At 44.9% G+C, this 22,222-nt stretch overlaps 1 protein-coding gene across 5 annotated transcripts in view; it reads left to right on the top strand.

The window, feature by feature from the left end:
* The window catches only part of cadm2a (cell adhesion molecule 2a), a 312,847-nt gene that overhangs the window by 257,901 nt on the left and 32,724 nt on the right, over positions 1 to 22,222 (top strand). For 3 of the 5 annotated variants that reach the window (XM_072701872.1, XM_023805316.2, XM_023805321.2), the window contains 3 exons: positions 16,229 to 16,381; positions 16,740 to 16,757; positions 21,372 to 21,509. In XM_072701872.1, the coding sequence (XP_072557973.1) occupies positions 16,229 to 16,381; positions 16,740 to 16,757; positions 21,372 to 21,509 (309 nt within the window). The remainder of the gene's footprint in view (positions 1 to 16,228; positions 16,382 to 16,739; positions 16,758 to 21,371; positions 21,510 to 22,222) is intronic. The other 2 variants (XM_023805318.2, XM_023805323.2) reach the window with 1 other exon arrangement.

Here is a 22,222-nt window from a genome sequence, read left to right as displayed (position 1 = left end):
GCTTCTGTCTCCTTGAGGGCAGTGATGGGTTGGCACGGCAATGGCGGGGTTCAGTTGAAGCATTGTCATCTCTAACCCCCCCCCCCCCACACACACACACACACACAGACACACCACCTTCCTAAGATGGCTAGATGGAATTTGCTGTGGTTTTCAGGGGGGGGAGGGTTAATCCCCCTGTGCCAAATTTTTAAAAACTAGAGGAAAAAAAATAAAAATAGACCCCACAGCTGATCAGCAGGGTGTGTGTGTGGGGGAGGGGGGATAGGAGGAAATAAAGTAAGGCATGAGAGCAGCTTTGAAGCACATCCGGCTGCTAGGAATCATGGCTGAATGGGCGGCGGGCATGGCGGGTATAGCAGACATGGCGGGTATAGCAGACATGGAGGGCACGGTAGATATGACTGAGATGGCGGGTATAGCAGACATGGAGGGCATGGTGGGTATAGCAGACATGGAGGGCACGGTAGATATGACTGAGATGGCGGGTATAGCAGACATGGAGGGCATGGTGGGTATAGCAGACATGGAGGGCACGGTAGATATGACTGAGATGGCGGGTATAGCAGACATGGAGGGCATGGTGGGTATAGCAGACATGGAGGGCACGGTAGATATGACCGAGATGGCGGGTATAGCAGACATGGAGGGCATGGTGGGTATAGCAGACATGGAGGGCACGGTAGATATGACCGAGATGGCGGGTATAGCAGACATGGAGGGCATGGTGGGTATAGCAGACATGGAGGGCACGGTAGATATGACCGAGATGGCGGGTATAGCAGACATGGAGGGCATGGTGGGTATAGCAGACATGGAGGGCACGGTAGATATGACTGAGATGGTGGGCACGGTGGACATGGCAGGCACAGTGGATATAGCAGACATAGCGGGCATGGATGGTGAGGGGATCTGTGCATCACCCTGCCAGTGTCAAACCTCGTCTGCAAAAAAGCCACCATGGTGAAAACAGAGAAGAGCCTGGAGCAAGAGAAGTAGTGGAGGAGTCCAGACTGTATAAATACACATATCCTACGGAAACCCCTCAGACAACCTGATAGTGAAGAACAGCTATTAGACTAGCGATTTTAATATTACATTAGCAACTTTTCAAACATTAAATGGGACGAGATAAAACTATTTCATGCAACAAGCAACTCCATGAATTATGAAACATATATTATTTATTCCTAAGTATTCTGAAACTTTACAAAAATATACATGAAACAGAGGCCATACCCTGTATGATGCCTACTGTTGGAATCCAAATAGGTTAATATAATTTTAGCTCTCACATCAGAGATGCCGGGAGGTTCCGGAAAGCATGTCTTTGAAGTAAGCCTAGGCAGATTCGGCCTGTCGGCTGACCACAGGCTTTGGTTCCCAAGCATGGGGGGGGGCGGGGTTGCAGGCATCCCGTCGTGGGCACAGATGGAGTAGCGTCCTGTTCCCTCAGCGGGGGGCCACTCGTGGGCGAGCTGGAGGGGCATGCGCCACGTTTCCAGTGAGTCTGGTCACTTGTTCTTATTTACAGTACACACCATTAGTCAGGGTGGAACAGAGAGATGGGGGTGGGGGCAGGGGGGGGGGAGGTAGACGATGAAGACGGATGGACGGCTGCCTCGTGTCGCCTCCTCATGAGCGGCCGGAGGATCTGTCTTCTTAGCTCGTTAGCAGCAGAGCTTACCCCAACCCTGGCCCAGGAAGTGTCACTGACGTGGGGGGGGGAGGGAACCAGCTGCTCCCCCGCTCCCAGCGAATTGTACGGAGGGTGATAGATCACCGGAGTACTGGCCTGCTGTCCTCCTTTCATATGTTATAGCAATGAGGAGAATCGGACATGGACAGTTGTTGGGGGAGTGTGTGTTTCTGGGAGGGGGGGGGGGGGTGCAGGAGAGCCACAGGGCCGATCGGTGCGGGCCATATGTGTTCTGTTCATCTGTAGGATCACCTCTTTCATACGCTGCCAGCTCACAAATTATTACAATCATTGGACGGGACACATGAAGGCCCAGTTGTCTGAGGCAATATTCATTACAATGTACTCCCCCCCCGTCTCCTCTGGGAACGTAATGAATCCAATCGGAATGCCGTTGCCGGGGGTCCCCCGTGACTCGGAGTAACAGCGATTAAAGTTCCCTTGTTTGTTAATGTTTTAATCAATTGAGAGCCATAGCCTTGTTCGTAGAGGATAGAACACGTCGTCCTTAAACCTCGTTAGGTGGTTCCTGTTTTTTGGGTTCCCCGTGTTTTCTTGATCTGGCTCTGAGGGTGATGGAGGTGGGATTTAAAACTAACGGCTGGTAATTTTCCTGTCTCTGGAAGACCGGTGACGTGAAGTAGTACTGATGATTGAATTCCTTAAAGCCGTATCACACGGCTGGTGGCCTGGCCTCTGCACTGATTAAAACGCTCAGAAGATCAGGGTGTCGCGCAGCTAAACGCGAGGGCAGCAGTGGGAATGGCTGGAGCTGCACGTGGCGGTGGCCGCACTAGCGCGGTCGCACCACCGTTACGGGGAACTCGCTGGAGGGCCTCACAGAGGGGCCGGAACCCTCACCAGGCAAGCTGCAGTGATTACAGGGTTTTAGCTGGACGGGTGAAGAGTACATGGTGGATGTCATTAAATGATAAAGGCCGCACCTCTCCTCCTCTCCCTTCATGCTTCCTCTGCTCTTATCCTTTCATATCTCCTCTCCATTTCTCCCTTCATTTTTAATATCCTCTCTGCGCCTTCCTTCATACCTCCTCACCTCTCTTCAGCTATGTCCTCTCTCCATTCAAATCTTCTCTCCATTCATCCCTTCACACCTTCTCTCCTCTCTTCCCCTCAAATCCCCTCCTCTCCGTTCCTCCCTTCATATATCCTCTCTGATCCTCCCTTCATTTCTTATCTCCTCCCTTCCTCTCCTCTCTTCCCCTCATCCCCCTCCTCTCTGTTCCTCCCTTCATATATCCTTTCTGTTCCTCCCTTCATCTCCTCTCTTCCCCATTTCATATCTCCTCTTCTCCCTTTATGTCTCCTCTCCTCTCTGTTCCTCCCTTCATTTCTCCTCTCTGTTCTTCCCTTCTTCTCTGCTCTCACCCCCCCCCCCCATACACCCTCTCCTCCTTTCAGCACTCTGTTAGATGCATCCATTCATTTAGAGCCTGTAAGACATGTGACACAGATGTACTGGATCTAATTCTTCCCCAGGATATTTTTTCATTTCTTTCTTTGTCCATTTTATTTTTCATTCTCAGTACAGGCCAATGCATTGGCGGGCAGCCAGGCCTACGGCTCACTGCCCAGCCAACACCGGCCTTCCAATGCCCGAAGCTTTCTGGGCCAGAAAGGTCAGCAGTCTGGCCTTGGCGCGGCGCTCCGTACCGGCTTGTTGTGGCCCCCACCCTCAACTCCTCAGCGCCTAGAGTTTTGAGCTCAGGATAGGAAAAGCCCTCAGGTCCTCACACCTACCCTGTGGTCTCCATGGGAACGCAGGACAAGCCAGATTTAGTTACATAATTAATTACGTGGCATTTGCTTAGCACATTTGCACTCTGTGAGTTCCTTGACATAACAATTTACTGTTTATTTATCTGCAGGTATTTTGTACTGAAGTAGTCCAGGTTAAGTACCATGACCTCAGATAAGGAGGAGGGCCAGAGCACAGATTCAGCCACTTCCCATAGCTAAGCAGCCCTGCACTGTCCCAGTGATGCCCTCATATACTCCCAGGTGCCTGTCTAGACCTGAATCTACAGAGGCTGGTTGGTATGGGTGCAAAGCAGCTGGCCTTCAACTCAGGTGAGGAGGAAGTGGTGAGAGCCTAAAGGGGCTTGGGGACCATGTCGTGCATGTCACTGGTTGAACAGTCTCAGCCTGCTAGCGCCACCTGAAGGTTTTCGATGCAGAGGCGGCAGCTGATTGGCCGTAGATTACCTTAGCCTGACCCATTGCGGTCGGCGTCGCTGTTGATTTTTCTTGCGCTTCTCGCCTTACCTCGCAGATTGTTATAGAGACTCTGGTGAATGCACGCAATGTGCGCGAGTCTGTGTCGAGAGGGGGATTGGCTACTCGATCGGACAGGGGAGTGTGAGATCTGAGGATATTGGCGCATTGCTGACAAAGGCGGGCCAGCGTCATGCTCCCGACGAGGGCGGCGGCCCTCTTCCCAGCCATATACCAAGCCGGGTCAGGCGCTGATGTGAGTGCTCCAGTTACCTTTAACCACGGAGGTCAGTCCAAGCAGAAGGGAAGCAGCGTGAGATGTCTACAGGCCAGGATGAGGCCAGGCCGGGCCATTGGCTGGGTCTCCGCCGTCCTGCTGCCTCGAGCAGGGCACCAACATGCAAGGCCGTGTGCTTCTGCACTTTAAATAGATCTCCAAGCGGTGACCGCCCCCGGCACACCCCAACCGCCTCCACCCATCCTCACGGACACTGAAGTGTAGGCCATTTAAAGTGCTCTGTTTGCTCAACAATGCCCCCGACTGCTTGATTCCTTTATCAGACCACAAGAGACGAGAGGAAATGAGTGCCGGTGCCTTGTGGGGGGGGGGGCGATTCCAGCCCAACATCCACATTCTAGCCCTGATGGGTCCTCTAAGTGCGGGGCATCACCCGCACACCAAATGGACCCGTAATGGTCTTGCCTGTACTTCCCACCCACTCTTTCAGCCACATTCCACTTTAAAAACTCGAAGGCTGCTGAGGATTGCCGATTCTATCACCTGCGCTACATATTTAGCTATATGCTAAAACTACCTTGGTGTGTTATAACTGGTCTTTTTTTTTTGCCCCGTTAAATTAACATTCTAATTTATGTAACGCCAGGGGCACACCTGGCCTCCAGATTAAATTTTTGGATGATCGGTGAAGGAAGCGCAAGTACTGATTTCTGAAGCCATTGAGCTGAGAGGTATGAATCTATCCACGCTTGTGAATATCAAGTATGCAGCTCTGTGTTGTCCCCCCCCCCCCCCCCATTTCTCTTTCTGCTTGGCCTCCTTGCGGCTCTAAAGGTTCAGGGGAGAGGGCTGTAGCGCTTCCAGAGGTAGCTGGGTGTGTGGAACGCAGGAGAGAGGCTAGCCCTTGGCATCGCGGGGGAAAATATGTTAAAAGAAAACAACTGACAAGAGTGTCAGAGATAAATGTCGAAGGGGCGAGGTCTGTTTTTGAGTCACACAGTGGTGAGGTGCCTCAGAGTCAAAAGTGCTTCCAGTCACACCGATTCCCTTGGAGAACAAACGGCACAGGAGGAAAGAGCACATTGTAAATCCCCCAGGAATCCAACTGTTTGAGGAGAGGAGAGATCGACTCGAGTGCATCGCAAATTCTAATCTACTGAATTTAAGAGTCCATTTCATGGCCGGCGGTTAGACCCCACTGCGGCTCTCTGAAGGACAAAGAAGCAAAAACAAAGCCTTTGGTCAGTCATAAAGCCATCAGAACTTGAAGCTCAGGTCTTCTGTAGAGGTTCTCTCTTATTTCTTACCTGCTTGTTATCTTTGGGTCAAACGGCCAGGCTGAAGGTGGGATCGGTGAACAGGAATAATGCGTTCTATTGCAGGCCTTCCAGAAGTAGGACCAGTGGTACACCAGTTTGTCATGGTTTTTATTTTTTCTTCACTGGAACCATTAGTCTTGAAGGCAGAATAGCAATTAGGGAAATAGTTTAGTGAGAAAGGCCTTCAGATTTCAAGAGCAAGGACGGGGCTGTGGGAGAGTGATGACATCGCTGTTGCCCTTGTCAGTCTTCATCAGATTCAAAATCCTAGATTTAAAAACTGATCCCCTAAGAGTGCTTCCAAAGAAGGATGCAGACTCACCTCACCAGCAGACGCTGACATTAGCAGCTCCCCGTGACTATGTGAGATTCAATCTCCTCCCTTTTGTCTCAGCCTTCAGCACTAGCATGTTAGTGTGTCAGCCGACTGTGGTCAGATACCCAAAGTGCCAAATTAACAGCAGTATCACTAATGGCACCATTGCTGCCTCCTACATTTATCACTCCAGATTTCATTTTGACTGCTAGCCCTCCCCAGAAGTTTGATGATTGACCTGCAATCTTCCTGTAAATGTACCAACAAAATAAATAGATTCTCTCCATTGGTATGCCTTTAACTTTCCTGCTTAAGAAGGCGCACAGCTAGCATCCAGCTCATTGCTGAAACATGGAGGTCGGGACTTAGCCAAAGCTACACATTGTAATTCTGTGGCTGACTCACGGTCCATTCAGACACCATGGCAACCATTGTGGAGTTTGCCATGTTAGTGCTTGTTACAGGGATCCATTCCTCTGTTTGCCACACCTCAATGGATATTGCAGGAATTCTTACCTCTCCATGACCTACCCAATGGTCCAGGGCTCATGGGGGAAGCTATATATCCTGGTCATGCACTGTGTCCCTTAGAATACTGTTTTCAGCTCTGCAAACATTGAAAATAGCAACGGGATGATATGCCTGAATGAGTAAATGACAAAAAGCTGAATAAATCACACTGACTGGACTTTGATTTCTGTGGATGTTTGGAATAATTCTGCTGAGTTTTGGCGGCGGGAAGAACTTTAAAAAAAATGCCGCTGTTGACACTCCATCCTCGGCAGTGAATCCCAAGCTACCGGGTGACCAACATGCCCGAAGCTATGCTGTCACAGTAGCTTTTTAAGGCTCCATCCTGGGCCTTTTCTGGTTTCTCTTTCTTGTGCATGCAAGCGACGGCGTTTGCCTTTTTGACAGGCCGCAGCAAAGGGGGGAAATCAACGGGGCCCCAAGACAGCATGAGGCTGTCACTCAGTAGCACTGTCCTGTTTTTTTTAAACCTTCCAAGCCCCCCCAGTCTGTGCCAGTGCATTGAGAAGAATTGTGGAATGACCTTAGGAGTAGGGAACGTCTTCTCTGGGGGGAATTGACTAACCTTGGTCAGCATCTGACATAGACCTAGGAAAGGCTGAAGGATCTCTTTATGGATTTACATAGGTGCCATGCCAGTGGCCCTCTCAGGGCTCCCTTCAGCACCAGCCCTTCATCAGGTCTGTTGAGAGAAACTTTATCTCAGTTCATTCAACTCTTACCACTGTAGGTCTGTTATGCACCTTGTTCTCCAGAGCTAACTGGCTCTTTTTTTGTCCATTTTAATCTCTGCCAAGCAGAGTTTTGTGGTTCTGTTCCTCTGTGTAGGAAGACTCTATCAGCTCTGAACACAGGTAGATTGCTGTCCTCCAGAAATGTGCATGAAGGACTGTTATGATGGCCACAACGCTGTCAGCAGCATTATTGTTATTGATATTGTGTTTACCATGACAGCGAAACTATTGCCTCAACTGGACAAATAGTCCAAAATGTCGTTTATGTGACTATAAAGCACAAGCCAAGGTTTGTTGTCAACTCGGGGCCATGAATTTATGGCCAGGCAGTTCTCGTTTGGGCACCTCTAGATGTCCTCACATGATCATCCAACCAATGGATGTCTGCGATATGCCCACGCTATTTTGGGGGTTTCTCATTGCCAAGTTTATGTGTCCCCATAAAGCAGTCATTTGTTATGCTCATGGAATGGGACGATGATTTTAAGCCCCAGACACAACAATGAGAGAGAGCTTTTATGGGGTTGACGTTGAAACATCTGATGTTTTACAGGATCAACGCAAGATGGATTTACGCACATCTCTGCATAATTTTTGGGTGTGATTTTGATACTCCTTGACATAATTGAGGTGTCCATTAACTTCTCTGAACGCTGCAAGTATTTATCACATGTGTTATAACCGATGGGTTAATTATCAATGATAATTAGATAGTTGTTCCTACGCTGATGAATAGATGATGATATTTTTTGAATGTACATCATTTAGTAATGAGATGAAGATGCGGAAGGCTTGAGAATCCGCACACGTTGCCGGGTGACTATCGGTTTGCCAGAAAACGTGTGTGAGCTCCGTTTCAAAAGGGGGGGCAGCTCACAACTGCGTTTTCATTTGTCGAGTGGAGCTTAATTTAATCTCATCCAGCTTCCATGGAAGCCCAGAGGACACAAAGTTATTCAGCAAATACCCCCATGGCTATGGAAATTATTTTCTGCTCATTTGTGGAATTTTATTGCTGTCGCATTTTGGTTTCGCTGTCAACAAAAGTGCAGCAGTGCTTTTGTGATGCTTCCTAGATGGTTTACTGGCTATGTTTCAGCATCTTTGTGCTCCTGGGGAATAAAGCGAGAAGAAAGAAAAAAAACAATTGCAGCTCCCGTTTGTACTTAAACTGGAGATGTGCGAGTGGACTGTGTTTGATGGATGAGATATCAGTGAGGCGAAATGGTTCTGTTGGGTCCCATCGCTAAGCAGCGGCTGGCTTTTAGCTGCATTGAATGCCTACAGGCTTTATTTCTTTGAGTCATACTTGCTCCTCTCAAGCACTAATGACCTTCTGAGGAAATTTCAGGCGACGCCTCATTAATTAATCGCTTTAGGCTAACGAGATTGGCACCTTCCGCAATTCTCAGAAGTTCAGACGAAGATGACTGTCTATACACAGGAGACAAGTCTTTCACAGATTGTCAGGCTTAGATCTGAAAAGGGAAGTATTCTCACGTTTCCCTGTTCTTTTTCTATTCAGGTCAGCTTGTATAGTTTCTCGATTTACCCCCAAAAAGTTTTTTACAGCTGAGTATTTACAGACGCTGTGTGGGCTCAACCTTTTAATCCTGGTAGCTTACTACTGAGGTTCATGCTGTGATATTATGACTGCAAGCCCACTCTTCTGTCAGTGGCCCCTGCACACAGAAGGGCAGAAACTCACATGAATCTACAGTATTTTCCACCATGTTTGTTTTGCCTCTCAGTTTAACCCTTGTTTGCTCAGGAAGCCAACTTCCTCGTCATTCTGCTTTTCTTTTCATTCCACTTCCTGTTCACTCTGCCTTTCAGTTTAGTCCACGTCCTGTTCATTCTGCTTTTTTTTCAGTTCACTTCCTGTTCGCTCTGCCTTTCTGTTCAGTTCACTTCCTGTTCACTCTGCCTTTCTGTTTGGTCCACTTCCTGTTCATTCTGCTTTTCTTTTCAGTCCACTTCCTATTCACTCTGCCTTTCTGTTCAGTTCACTTCCTGTTCGCTCTGCCTTTCTGTTCAGTTCACTTCCTGTTCGCTCTGCCTTTCTGTTTAGTCCACTTCCTGTTCATTCTGCTTTTTTTTCAGTCTACTTCCTATTCACTCTGCCTTTCTGTTCAGTCCACTTCCTATTCACTCTGCCTTTCTGTTCAGTTCACTTCCTGTTTGCTCTGCCTTTCTGTTCAGTTCACGTCCTATTCACTCTGCCTTTCTGTTCAGTTCACTTCCTGTTCGCTCTGCCTTTCTGTTCAATCCACTTCCTCTTCGCTCTGCCTTTCTGTTCAGAAAGCTAGCTATTTGTTCTGCCTTTTGTTTGTTTATTGCCACTGCCTGCATGTGTTTCCCTGGATCTAAAATGTCAACTGCTGAAGCAGATTGCTCATTAATAAGAGCAAAGTTTGAAAAACTACCCTAGAAAATTTGTGTCCAGGACAAGCTATCACTGAGCTTTACTTCAGGTTCAACCTCCAATGTAATAGTATCGCTTTTCTCTCCCTGCGAATGCAGCATGATGATCTAGTAAAATAGGTTCAGAACATTTACCTTCTACTTTTGGTTCTATAAAAGAGAGCCAAATGTGTGTGTCTACAGAAGCTATTTGGTGTCCCTTCTGCAATACAAGGTGAATAAGCAGATTTACATACCACCAATACCATCTCATTTCACTCTTGTAACTGTACCCTTTCTTGTTGACTCTGCTGTTTACCGCTGTCGTCTTAGAGAGCCAGAGACGTGTCAAATCATTTATACGAAAGCACAATATATTCTGTGCAGGTAGCGCCCAACTGCGGGCGTGTGAAGAACGTGTACTTCCCAAACTGAATATCAGACCGGCCTGCGGCTAAACATTGATTTGGAATATATATTCAGTTAGTTTTCAGCTGGCAGCTGGAATTACCCCTCTTTTGCCTGGGCCAAGAGATTCAGACATTTCAGGAGACCATTTCCAAAGAAGAAAAAAGAATATTCTCTTCCTCCTCCCCCCATCTCTAAGAGATTTGTCTATGGGAGGAGCTGGAGAGCATTGCCCCAGCATTTGCTTCTGCTTCTTGGAGTCAAAGACGTTTCCTTTCTTTGAAATTCGTTTTGCATCACCGCACTGGATTTCTGAGGCTCCTATACCATGATATGCTCCCTCCTGGCTCTCCATCAGCGCCGGTCAATCCTAGAGGCACCTCGGGCAGCCGCCTATGGCGCCATCTTGGGAGAGGGCATCGACATAGCCGGCGATTTCACTTACACCTGGCATGCACTGTCCGTCCCTCTGGAAGCACCCATGCCCTGCGTGGTGCTGGCACAGAGAAGCTATGCAATCTGGGGGAGGAGAAAGCTATCAAGGACACTGCTAGGGTAGGATGGTGTGACCGAAAAAATGGTTAATAGAACTGTGAAATGATTCTTTTTTTTTAATCACAATGAATCACACGCTTTGGTGATTAATTGCATATACAACTATGTTGCAATACCGTCAAAAAAAGAAAGATTTTGCAGTTTGCATATTCAGCATAAAAATGAAATTAAAAATCTTTGCTCATACTGTTCTATTGTTGTATCAAAATGTATCAAAATTTATGCAATTAAAGATCATACGATCAAAGAAATAACATTGTGACCTCAAAGCACTTGTTATTTAAGATTTATTATTATTATTGTATAGTATTTGCATTATAATATAATATTAAACTATGAAGATTTATTTTTCTTTACTGCCATTGTTTAAGCATTTATTGTGGATGGCAGGTTGCGGGGGCACTAGCTGTGATGCTTGGCAGGGCACCGCATGGGTGTCGACCAGCTCTGCTCCCCATCCATTCCCTATTGCTGTCACTCATCTGGGTTCACCGACACCTATGAGGATCTCAGGGAGGAGATTGCGACAGACCAGGGACAAATATGAAGCAGACTTCTGAGGTGAAAAACCGTTTGTAGCTTCGAGCAATCTAGGTAATCCGATCCTTAACTTAAGACGCTTTTCCACTGGCACCAAAAACTGAGCTGTTCCCGAGTCGTACCGCGAACTTGTAAATTATGCAAGCCGTGTGACCAAACTGAGCGGCTGTGTCACCACTATCTGATTGGTCGAAATGATTGGTCGAGATTGCGCTGATCTCCGTTTCTATACATGCATTATCTGAAGGAAAAACAGGCATTATTAGTAACATCACAGTTCGTGATGCATTAATGTATTCCCCATAACTTCGAACCTCCTATTTAAAAAAGTACTATAGAGCAGCTGTGAGTGGAATGTATTTGTAATGTTAATTCCCCTAGCACTTCATGCTAACATAACACAGTGATATTCACAGTGCTAGCAGAAATTAGCACATATTAAATCACTATTTACACCGTGTGAACAGTAAATAAGCGTCCCTTTGGTTTATGTCACTGTCGCAGACGCAGCAACACCTTTACCAACCCGACCCTTATGCAGTGGAAAACCGAAGCGAGCTGGAGCCGCACTGTAACTAGTGACACCTTACAGTGCGGCTGTGCTCCTATACGTCAATGGAAAAGTACTCTTAATGAAATGATTGGCCTATTAGAAATCACTCTTCAGGGACCCTGAGTACCTCAGCATGCTAAAACAATGATATTTCTCCTTCATTTTCAAAATTGTTTTATATATATATTCATGTTTGATGTTCAGTTCACGATCAGTGTCAGATACAACACTGCAAAACAACGCCAAAAACACAGGTATGCAGTGAAGCAGTGGGAATTCAGACGCCGCCACAGCGCCCCGCACAATGGCCAGTGTTCAGCAGTATTTCCTGGCCCTGGACTGGCAAGCCGGCCTCTGCAGTTTTTCTCAGTTCCTTTGGGCAATTTCTCTAAACTGTCTTGAGGTTCTCTCAAATAATTTGGATAACCAGCAAAATGAATTAATTCATTCAAACCTTTCATTCATGTTTCAAGATGCAGTTTTCTTGTTACCTGTTTGGTCAATGACACCAAAATGTGAAATCTCTGAATCAGTGCCTACAGACATACCAGTCAAAATGTTTAGTCATGTTGTCAACATAAAACTATACTGTGGAAGTATTTTAAGAATTAAAATTGATCAGTTGTTACTTAATTACTTCATTATCGTTTCTCGATAGCCAGCTGAGATTGTCATCACAGGCAGCATCCGCTGCAGTGAGTTAAGAAACATGACTGTGTGGCTGGGATGTCATCACAGGCAGCATCCGCTGCAGTGAGTTAAGAAATATGACTGTGTGGCTGGGATGTCATCACAGGCAGCATCCGCTGCAGTGAGTTAAGAAACATGGCTGTGTGGCTGGGATGTCATCACAGGCAGCATCCGCTGCAGTGAGTTAAGAAATATGACTGTGTGGCTGGGATGTCATCACAGGCAGCATCCGCTGCAGTGAGTTAAGAAACATGGCTGTGTGGCTGGGATATCATCACAGGCAGCATCCGCTGCAGTGAGTTAAGAAACATGGCTGTGTGGCTGGGATGTCATCACAGGCAGCATCCGCTGCAGTGAGTTAAGAAACATGGCTGTGTGGCTGGGATGTCATCACAGGCAGCATCCGCTGCAGTGAGTTAAGAAACATGACTGTGTGGCTTGGATGTCATCACAGGCAGCATCCGCTGCAGTGAGTTAAGAAACATGGCTGTGTGGCTGGGATGTCATCACAGGCAGCATCCGCTGCAGTGAGTTAAGAAACATGACTGTGTGGCTTGGATGTCATCACAGGCAGCATCCGCTGCAGTGAGTTAAGAAACATGGCTGTGTGGCTGGGATGTCATCACAGGCAGCATCCGCTGCAGTGAGTTAAGAAACATGGCTGTGTGGCTGGGATGTCATCACAGGCAGCATCCGCTGCAGTGAGTTAAGAAACATGGCTGTGTGGCTGGTGACAGGCAGTTTCTAATTTTTTCATCCAATAAACCCTCTATTTTGGAACTATTTCCCTCATATTTCACCACTGAAGGAACCTTTCTGACAACTGCATTAACATATTTGCATGTGATGATTTACACCATGCACATGTGTTTAAATGTTTTGCGGCATATAAGTAAAGAAATGAAGAGCATATACTTCATTTTGGCAACATGCCTAATACATCATGTTTTTGGACTAATTCAAAGTGAATATACATAATCCTATAAGAACCAAGACTGAATCATTTGTGAATGAATGAAAACAATGAGAAATGACGTTCTGTTGTGAGGCACTGACTTAAGGGTGTGCAGGTTTACATTTGTAGTTATGAGAAGTACCATTTTCATTTGAGAGTTTGGCCAAAGTGACCGAGTAAAATCTGTAAAACATAATCATGTCCTTCACAATTGCATGAAATTGGGTCAATACTGTTGGGTATAACAACTGTGTAACACAGAGTTCCGATAGCTGACAGGGGAACAAGCATACTTACCCTAAATCGATAAATGAAATGAAGATAAAATGCCTCCCCATTGTCCTCACCCTGTGCATTGGAGTCTTCTTTCCAAACCCTTTTTATGTCTTTTTTTCACGTACAAAAACAAATTTTGTGCAGTTTTTAAAAATTTATCCGTGTTTTTTTTTTAATTTAGCTGAAAGGAGATTGGTGAAAAAGTGAAAAATTTACCACTACAGTCGTGGAAAAGGACACCTCTTTATATTAAATGCAGGGGCATGGGAACCAGGTGGGGGGGGAGGACTTGTACCCCCCTAGTTTTTAATTTAGATTTATCCCCCCCCCCCCCCCCAAAAAAAAAAAAAGATCTTTGCAATATCCAACTCTCTCTTATGCCATTGATTAAAAGTATGATTATATGTATTAGCACATGCACTCTGTCACATGTATGCATCGTGATTATTAATAATTACCTCCTACCGTTTATCTACAAACTAGAACCTTAACCCAGCCCAGCTTGGTATTGGTGCCCAACCTGTATCAGCATGGATTTCAGAAAGATTCCCTCTTTTTAATAAAGGGTGCTGTGGAATTAGTCGTTTTGTGTATTTTACCGCTGATCTTAGTGACAGAAGCACGGGGGAAATTCCTCCGGGGGGCTAGCGTGTTACGCTCCTCTGCAGAGTACGCCCTATGGATCAGTGTGTTTCCTTGTTTTTGCCTCCCGGTTATCGCAGGCCGCGGGCAAAAGCCCGACACTGTTTGGTAGATCTTTACTAAGCTGACAAATCTGATTGGCATTTGGCTAAATTGCTTTCTAAGACCCCAAGGGGTTGCTGATTTAAACAATTGAAATCGATCTGAAGGATTGGGGTGAGGGAGTCATCTCTTATTCAAAGTCAATTCCCAGCCGTCTGCAAAAGACTCTGACCCCCAGTTAGTATCTGCTGCATGCACACTTTGTGTGTGTGTGTGTGTGTGTGTGTGTGTATGTTTGGGCATGAATATATTACTTTGTAGTGGCATATATTACAGTGTCATAAAAACCTGTTATTTTGATGTTGTGCAGACCAACATCAGTGCTCCCAAAAGAGGAAACTCAATTATATAGCAATCAAAAAACTAAGGTTAGGGCTGAGTAGGCGTTAGGGTTGTCATTGTTGGATTAGGGTTTTTTTTCCATAGAAATGAATGGATGGTCCCCACAAAAGATATTAATACATGTGTGTGTTTGTATGTATGTGTTTGCATGTGTGTGCGTGTGTATTGTGGAAGATGGTGTTCAGAGTTCGGAGGTTTGGGTGTGTCGATGGGCAGCGCTAGACTTAAATGCCTTGCATGTGTGGATGTGCATCAGTGTTTAAGGGCAGTTAGTGTGTAGGCTGTGTGGGTCGTGCTTTAGTGTGTGTGGAGTACTAGTGTGTGGGTCTGTGTGCGTGTTCCGACACGGCAGGCCTTCCACTTGGTAGGCCTTCCACTTGGAAAGTGGTACTTCTCCACTGCTCATTCACAGCAGGAGGTGATTTCCGAAAAGCTTAAATGTAAACCTGCTTCCATTATTATAGAGACTTGTTCTGCTCTGCATAATGAAGCTTGAAATGTTGAATTACGTCCTACAAGCGTCTCTCTGGGGTGGACTGGCGAATGGCCCTTTGGCAGCACAGCACCTGGAGGCTTTCAGGACCATCTCAGCTGGGGTGTCTTGTGTTCGGCACATTGGAGGTGGCCGGTAAGGGAAACCAAGACATCCCCCCCCCCATCTCAATGTCCGTTTGCAGCAGATGGGTGGGACGATGCCCTCACGGAAAGCCTTTCCTGGCCATATTGATCATCATTTAATCAGGCTTTAATCGTGTCGAGATCAGTGGGGAAGCAGGAGATTGATGGTCAAGGCCCATCTTTTATCGATTCCTGCTTAATGAATAAATGTAAAATTTAAATGCTCCCCCACCCCTCACCCCAATACCATCACTTCAAGAAAAGAAGGAAAACATGGACCTCAGTTGAGGTCAGTAAAGAGAACATTGCTTTCCGAGCATCACAATCGCTAAAATCTTGAGATGATAACTGCCACACTGAGAGCTATGCTTTCCGGGAGTTAATGGTTTTACAGGAGGAGTAGCAATGCATTTAACTGAATGTTTCAAGGTCAAGCATAAAAATCTAGAGTAATACGGCCGTTATTTTCTGTGAGCGAGGCACTAATATCCGCCTCTTCTTGACTTTCAAGCTTAACTGGGTTCTTTTCAGTTCAGTGTCTAAATTTATGCCAATTTAAGCGCAGATTTTAAAGAAAGTTTTAAAAAAGGCTGTGATGTTGATCTATATTCCCCTCTCTCCGAGCACACCTTCAGCGTAATTGATTCAAATACCAAGGGCCTAAATCTGTTACGACATAAAAGCCACAATTTCGCCAGATCCATATTTTTTGAGATTTCTGATGCTTTCTCATTAAAGCGCTCGTTAGGCCTGCCGCTTCGTAATTGATTTTCGGGCTTCCCGCACATTCCTGTTGGGAGAGGACTTTCAAAAAGTCAAATCCTTCACCCCCCCCCCCCCCCCACCCCTTGTCGCTTTTTTCCCGCCGACTGCTTGCAGACTGAGCGCATTAACAGTCAACCTTCTTCAGGCATGCGTTTAATGCAGGGTGAAGAAATTGTGTCTTCCGTGGAAGTGTGGGCATTTTTTTTAATCCTCCATGACAGACCTTGGAAAAGACATGGAGCCTGACATTAACTAACGCTCATTTGTGATGTCCATCCACCCCCCCCCCCCCTCCCTTTCTTCCTAACAGCGCTAAGGGACAATAGGATCGAGTTGGTGCGTGCGTCATGGCAAGAGCTCACCATCAGCATCAGCGAAGTGACGCTGCAGGACGAGGGCCTGTACACCTGCTCTCTGTTCACCATGCCCATCAAGACGGCCAAGGCGTACCTCACCGTTCTGGGTGAGTGCTCTGCAGAGCCCCCTGGAGGCCAAAAGAAGAGAGGTAGAAGGAAAAAATATATAATTTTACAGAATCAAAGTTTAAAGTGCAAACCGTCATGGTTACTTTTTTTAAAGTGGGAAGTAGGCAGGTGGGCTTGAGGAAGTGAAGGAATGCCAGTTTCACACCCAGTGTTTGCTGAAAGCATGACGTGTCACTTCCCTAAGTCAGTGACGGGCAGTCGCAGAAGGATGCAGATGGAGACGTTTATTGTCACTAATTTTACCCACAACAGTTGCAGAAATGTGACACGTGCTGCTTAAAAAAAGGAGTAGTGAATATTTATAGTTTCCTGCCTCTGTCTTTGATTGCTTCCAAGAAGGACGGATTCACAAGGGTGAGAAATGTCCTATGTTGTACTACTGTACTACTTCTGATTGTCTGAAGCCAGCGTTGGCTTTGCATTGTGTATTTGAGGCCTAAGTTGACGTGAATTATTTCCACTGTACCTTTGGAAGTCACAGGCATAAACAAAGGGGTAGACTTTTAACAGCTATCCAAACTATCCAAAAACTTGACTTTTTCTCCAGGGGAAGGTGTCCCAGTCCCGTGAAAAGTGGGGGAGGTACTTTTTTTTTTTTTTCTTTACTTCTGGTTGGGATTTAATTAACAGGAGTCTTTCAGTCTCCTATCCATCACCAGGTGCTGCTTAAAATGGTTCCTGAAGGTGCAATTATCTGACAAATCAGACAGCGTGCTTTCTCTCCCGCGTGAAGCGAGCATCACCCTGCATGCTGAGAAACTGCCAGAATTTTTTTTATTTTTTTATTTTTTAAAAACTTTGTTTGTTTCTATAGGAATGACAGCGCATACTGTTACTCCATTTCCTGTCGCTAAATTAATTAGGTGTCCAATTACCTTGCCTGGTTAGCATGATTTGACATACTCCATTAAGTCCATTAGCACACTGTATAAGACAACTTGCATGAGAAATGATTAAAAACCCATGGTGCAATAACTGTGTTTCGCAATGTTCAGCAATATGAGCAGAAATCGATAAATTGATAACAAAATGGCAAGGCCACTTAAGGTCCCCTTCCCAAAAGTAATTAGTGTCAGCTAACAGTTGGAGAGAAAATTCGCTAATGCGTAATTCATAATTGCTAATATTCAGCTGACATTAGGACAGATTTGCAAACGGGCCAGGAGACTCAGTCACAAAAAAGGTACTTCCACTTCATCTGCCAAATTCCGAGGTTCCAGCTCATTTGTGCGGAACAAATCTAAACTGGAAAAACAGAACTAATTTAGGAGCAATGCATGGTAATGATGTGGCAGGTTGAAATCCAAAATCGATACCTTGTTGACAGAAAAATATCCAAATTTATTCCTGAATAATACAGAATAGAAATATATAAACAGGAAAATCCAACATTTTGTGCGTTTAGCCATAGCAACATAAACTCTTTTGGTTTCTGAATTCAGTTCTTGCAAAAATGTCTAACATTTCATGCAGATAATCACACAAATATAAAAGTTTTGCTACAATGTGGTTGAAGCATCTTGCAGTATATAGATTAAAGGAGGGCCCATATCTAATATAGTTTACTTTTTCTAGCATAAACGGTAATGCTTTACATTAATTAAGTGCACCTTCATAATGCATTCATAGAACATTCATAAGCAGCATGCAAGTACACCGTAACATCCTAAAATCCCTTAACAGCTTTAATATACATTAATAGCAAACATTACATGATTATACAATTATAATATTTGTTATTATTATATAATGTTTGTTGATAATGTATATTACATCCTTTAAGGGATGTTAGGATGTTGAGGTATACATACACGATGTTTTATGAATACATTATGAAGGTGTACTGAACGTTTTATGAATGCAATATAAAAGCATTATGAAGGTGCAGTTAATGTAAAGCGTTACTGCATAAACTATTCCGTATTTGTCTTTGTGTCATTGGGATGGTGACCTTTCACCCTCAGACAGACCCCCAGTGGAGTTCATGGCACCAAAATAGCCTACTAGCTCTCAGTAAAATGTTTTAAAATTAGTACATGTCAGACTCCATTGCTATCAAAAGTTTGCCGGCTGACACCCTGCTGTTGTTCCCCCGAAGCAGAGAAGCTAACCTGAATTGTTTCAGTAAAACAATATATCAAGCCAGCATGCTAATTAATCTTGAAGGCATTCTCCTAAGAGGGCACTTGGAACAGCGCAGAAGCACAAAGCAGTAATGCTACATTCCATTTGAACTTGGAAACTCTGAAATTCTGAGTTCCTAGTCAGACATTTCAACTGGTATGCCCCCTGAAGTCGGAATTCCTGCTTGGAAAGTCAGAAGAATCTATACAACCCCGACCTCAGAATTCAAGATGGCTGCGCCCTTTATCAACAGAAAAAAGCCATAGTTTTATACTGTTTATTAGCATTTTGGCTTATTTGTGGCTCATTAAATCGGTCGTACGCACAGTACCGTCCAACAGATACCACATAATGTGATGTTATCAGCTATCAAATAGCTAACGTTTAACCAGACTAGAACTGGGCCTGATTCAGAAAGCAGGATTTGTTGCTTAGCCGGATAACTTATCGTATTTAAGGTCACCTGGGCTAAATGTAAGTGAACGAAGATAAAGCCCATTTAAACTGGGGCACCTTAAATCCAACAAGTTGTCTGGCTCAGCAAGAAATGTTGCTTTCTGAAAAAGATCCCCGGTATCGCTAAATGCCTTTCTGACTTGTTGTACTGGCACATGGTTAACTCAGGTGTGACGTCATTCCCAGCTCCGACTTCCAACCTCCGAGGTAAATGGCATGCAGCATAAGCTTTAACACCTGTCATCGCTCCTTCACAGTTCTCCACCTAGTAGCTAGAGGACTTCACATATGTGTGTTGTAGCCCTTAGTTCCAAGGTTAACCGCAATTCATTGTCTGTCACCCTGTTTGGCATTTAAAATGAAGGAATCAATTTAGCCAGCCTCTGTTCTCAAATCTTGGTTCCTAAATGACACCTCTACAAGGCGGTAACATAGTGTACCGCATTGACTTCAGCCGGAACCAATTTGGTTCCATAAAAATGTTTTTTAAATATTCCACTCAGAACCATCACAGATAAAACGCAAGCGGACCCGAAAATCGAAACGTCTTCTGATTCTTTTAATTCGAAGGAAACCGACCTTTTTATGTTAACCGCAGTGCCTCTTTCATTGTCAGGAGGCGTCATCGCATTTTATCTGAGAGAACATTTATTAACTTTCAAAACAATGGGAATCTTTTTATACCCCGAGCTCCAGTCACACGTGGGGGGGCTGTGTTTATTAACCTTAGTGGCGGGTATTAAAGCAAGCTGAGTGCGGCATCTGTTTGAAAGGTTTAAAAAGTCAGCGGTACAGACACCTGCTAGGGGGGCAGCTTTCCCTGCAACCTGTTTATTTAACAACAATAATAATAGTTTTTCTGTTGTCTGTGTGCTTTTATAAGTGATTCCTTTTTTCGTTAAAACACTTAGACAAGTCCCCTGCCGATTCGGAAAAATAAAGCAGACGCGTAATGCGATTTCCTCAAGTGTGGCTCTAAAACTTCTTAAATTCTCATTCTTGTTTTCATTGTTGTTGCAGGTGTAAACATGCATATAGCTGTTTTCATTTACTATGCCACAAGCAAACTAAAACGGATTACTTATTCACACAAAGAATCTTCAAGTAAAATAAGTCAATTTTCAATAAAGAGTAAGACAAGAGTTCTTGACGACCCATTGTATAGGTTTACTGTAGCTTCATAGAGTAGTACCAGATGGTTTATGTGAAGTAGATGAAGATGCCATCTACATCGCTTTGAGCAAAAGTCACTGCTAAACAAATAAATGTAAATGTAAGCAATGTCATTTCTAAGGCTTCTGTTTGTTCTCAAAACGAATGACATTTTCAGTGCTGAACTTCCTAAAGCGTTGCTGGGAAGACGCCTATTCCCATAAGACAGGAAGTAACTGCAGGAAAAAGAAACAGAAAACATCAGACAGGAAGTAACTGCGCATAAGGGAGATGGAAAATTTCGAACAAGAAGTAACTGCAGATAAGGGCAATGGAAAGTTTCAAACAGGAACTAACTGCACGTAAGGGAGATGGAAAATTTTAAACAGGAAGTAACTGCACGTGAGGTCGATGGAAAGTTTCAAACTGGAAATAATTGCACGTAAGGGAAATGGAAAATTTTGAACAGGAAGTAACTGCACGTAAGGGAAGATTCTGAGAGCCACAGTCGAAAAATGAGTGTCGGGAGAATGAAAGAAAGGAAACAAATGCTGGAAAGATGTGGCAAATATCCCAAAGGAAGTAACTGCTAGAGAACAAGAAGGAGAGAAGGCAACCAGGAAGTAACTTCTGAAGCGCAGGACGGAGGGAACGGTGGCAGAGCCTGACTGCCATTGGGCGCTGTCTCTCTTTGACTCCCCCCTTTGCTCGCTTCGCAGTGGGCTCCCGTCAGGCAGGGATGTCAGCCAGGTTTCACAGACAGCCTCTGTGCTTTTTGTTCTGCACCCGCACTACTGCCGGAGAGAGTCAAGTCAGCTTCTCACAGGGGTTTGCTGGAGTACAGAGACACGTGGAAGCGGTAGCCAGATGCTGGAGGCACATTTCCAAACATAATAAAACCGGATTGACGTGCGAGTGCATGTTTATGTAAATGAGGCATGTGCGATAATTGTATGTCTAATCAATACACCTAATTACGCTGATTAAATAAATGCATTCAAAATTCATCCTGAATATATATTCTGATATATTATTTCTTTGATTAGCTAAACTAGCTAAGTACAATTTCATCTCCTTCAAGTTGCGTATTTTACGTCTGTTTATTTTCCATTAACACGTGTAAATGAATTGTGTTAATTCAGTGTTCAGTGTTGACAGATTAGCGTTAAGCATGTGGTAAAATGATCATCGATGAGATCTGTCGCTGCACGCATCCCTCCCGCTTTTGTCACGCAGGTGTCCCAGAGATGCCTGAGATCGATGGACTCACGAAACCCGTCAAGGAGGGCGACCACGTCACGCTGACCTGCATCACCTCCGGGAGCAAGCCGGCTGCCGAAATCCGATGGTTCCGCAACGAAAAGGAGATCAAAGGTGGGGCGCTGAACCAAGCTGAGCTGGACCAAACTGGGCCAACATTATCAAACCAACCAACCCTTGTGATCTCCTAAGATACGACGGTTGTTTTGATAAGCTCCTCCTGGACCTCGTATTTATCATGTAGTTCAGTATTTTTACTTATCTGTCGCTAAAATCTAATTATTGCTTCCTAACAAATCTCAATATTTAGACAACTGTTGTTAATGAGGCGGCCTTTTCTGCGTTGTCTAAGGAGCCCATTTGTAAGTATTTGATTTTTAAATCATTTCTTCTTCCGCTTCCTTTTGTTACCTTCTGACTTTTCATAACAAATAGGTTAAGTAGGTGATACATGTACTAACATAAAATAATTGAATTATCTGTCCAGAGCAGATGACTTCCTTGTTGAATACCAGCCTTCTAAAAATACAGTCTGTTCTAATTAGTCGCAATAACACCATTTTGCTTGGGCAATTATCGTCTCTCCAGGGGGAGATGAGTTCTTTAGAGTGTTACGCGGATAAGAGGAAGTGATCCTTGGGTCACCCGCATTCCTGTGACACGTCGGCGTGACATTTTTGCTGAAATATCTGTCAGGAAGGCAAGGTAGGAGAAAAATGAAGATTTGTCTCAAATCTCTGCATTCAGAAAGTGGGATCAGCTGGACTCCGAAACAATGAAATGTGAGATTTTGCGGGGGGGGAAAAGGATATGTGTATAGTTATTGT

Source organism: Paramormyrops kingsleyae, chromosome 18 (assembly GCF_048594095.1).
Source record: "Paramormyrops kingsleyae isolate MSU_618 chromosome 18, PKINGS_0.4, whole genome shotgun sequence".
Classification (NCBI taxonomy): domain Eukaryota; kingdom Metazoa; phylum Chordata; class Actinopteri; order Osteoglossiformes; family Mormyridae; genus Paramormyrops; species Paramormyrops kingsleyae.
This window is presented reverse-complemented; position numbering and strand designations above follow the sequence as displayed.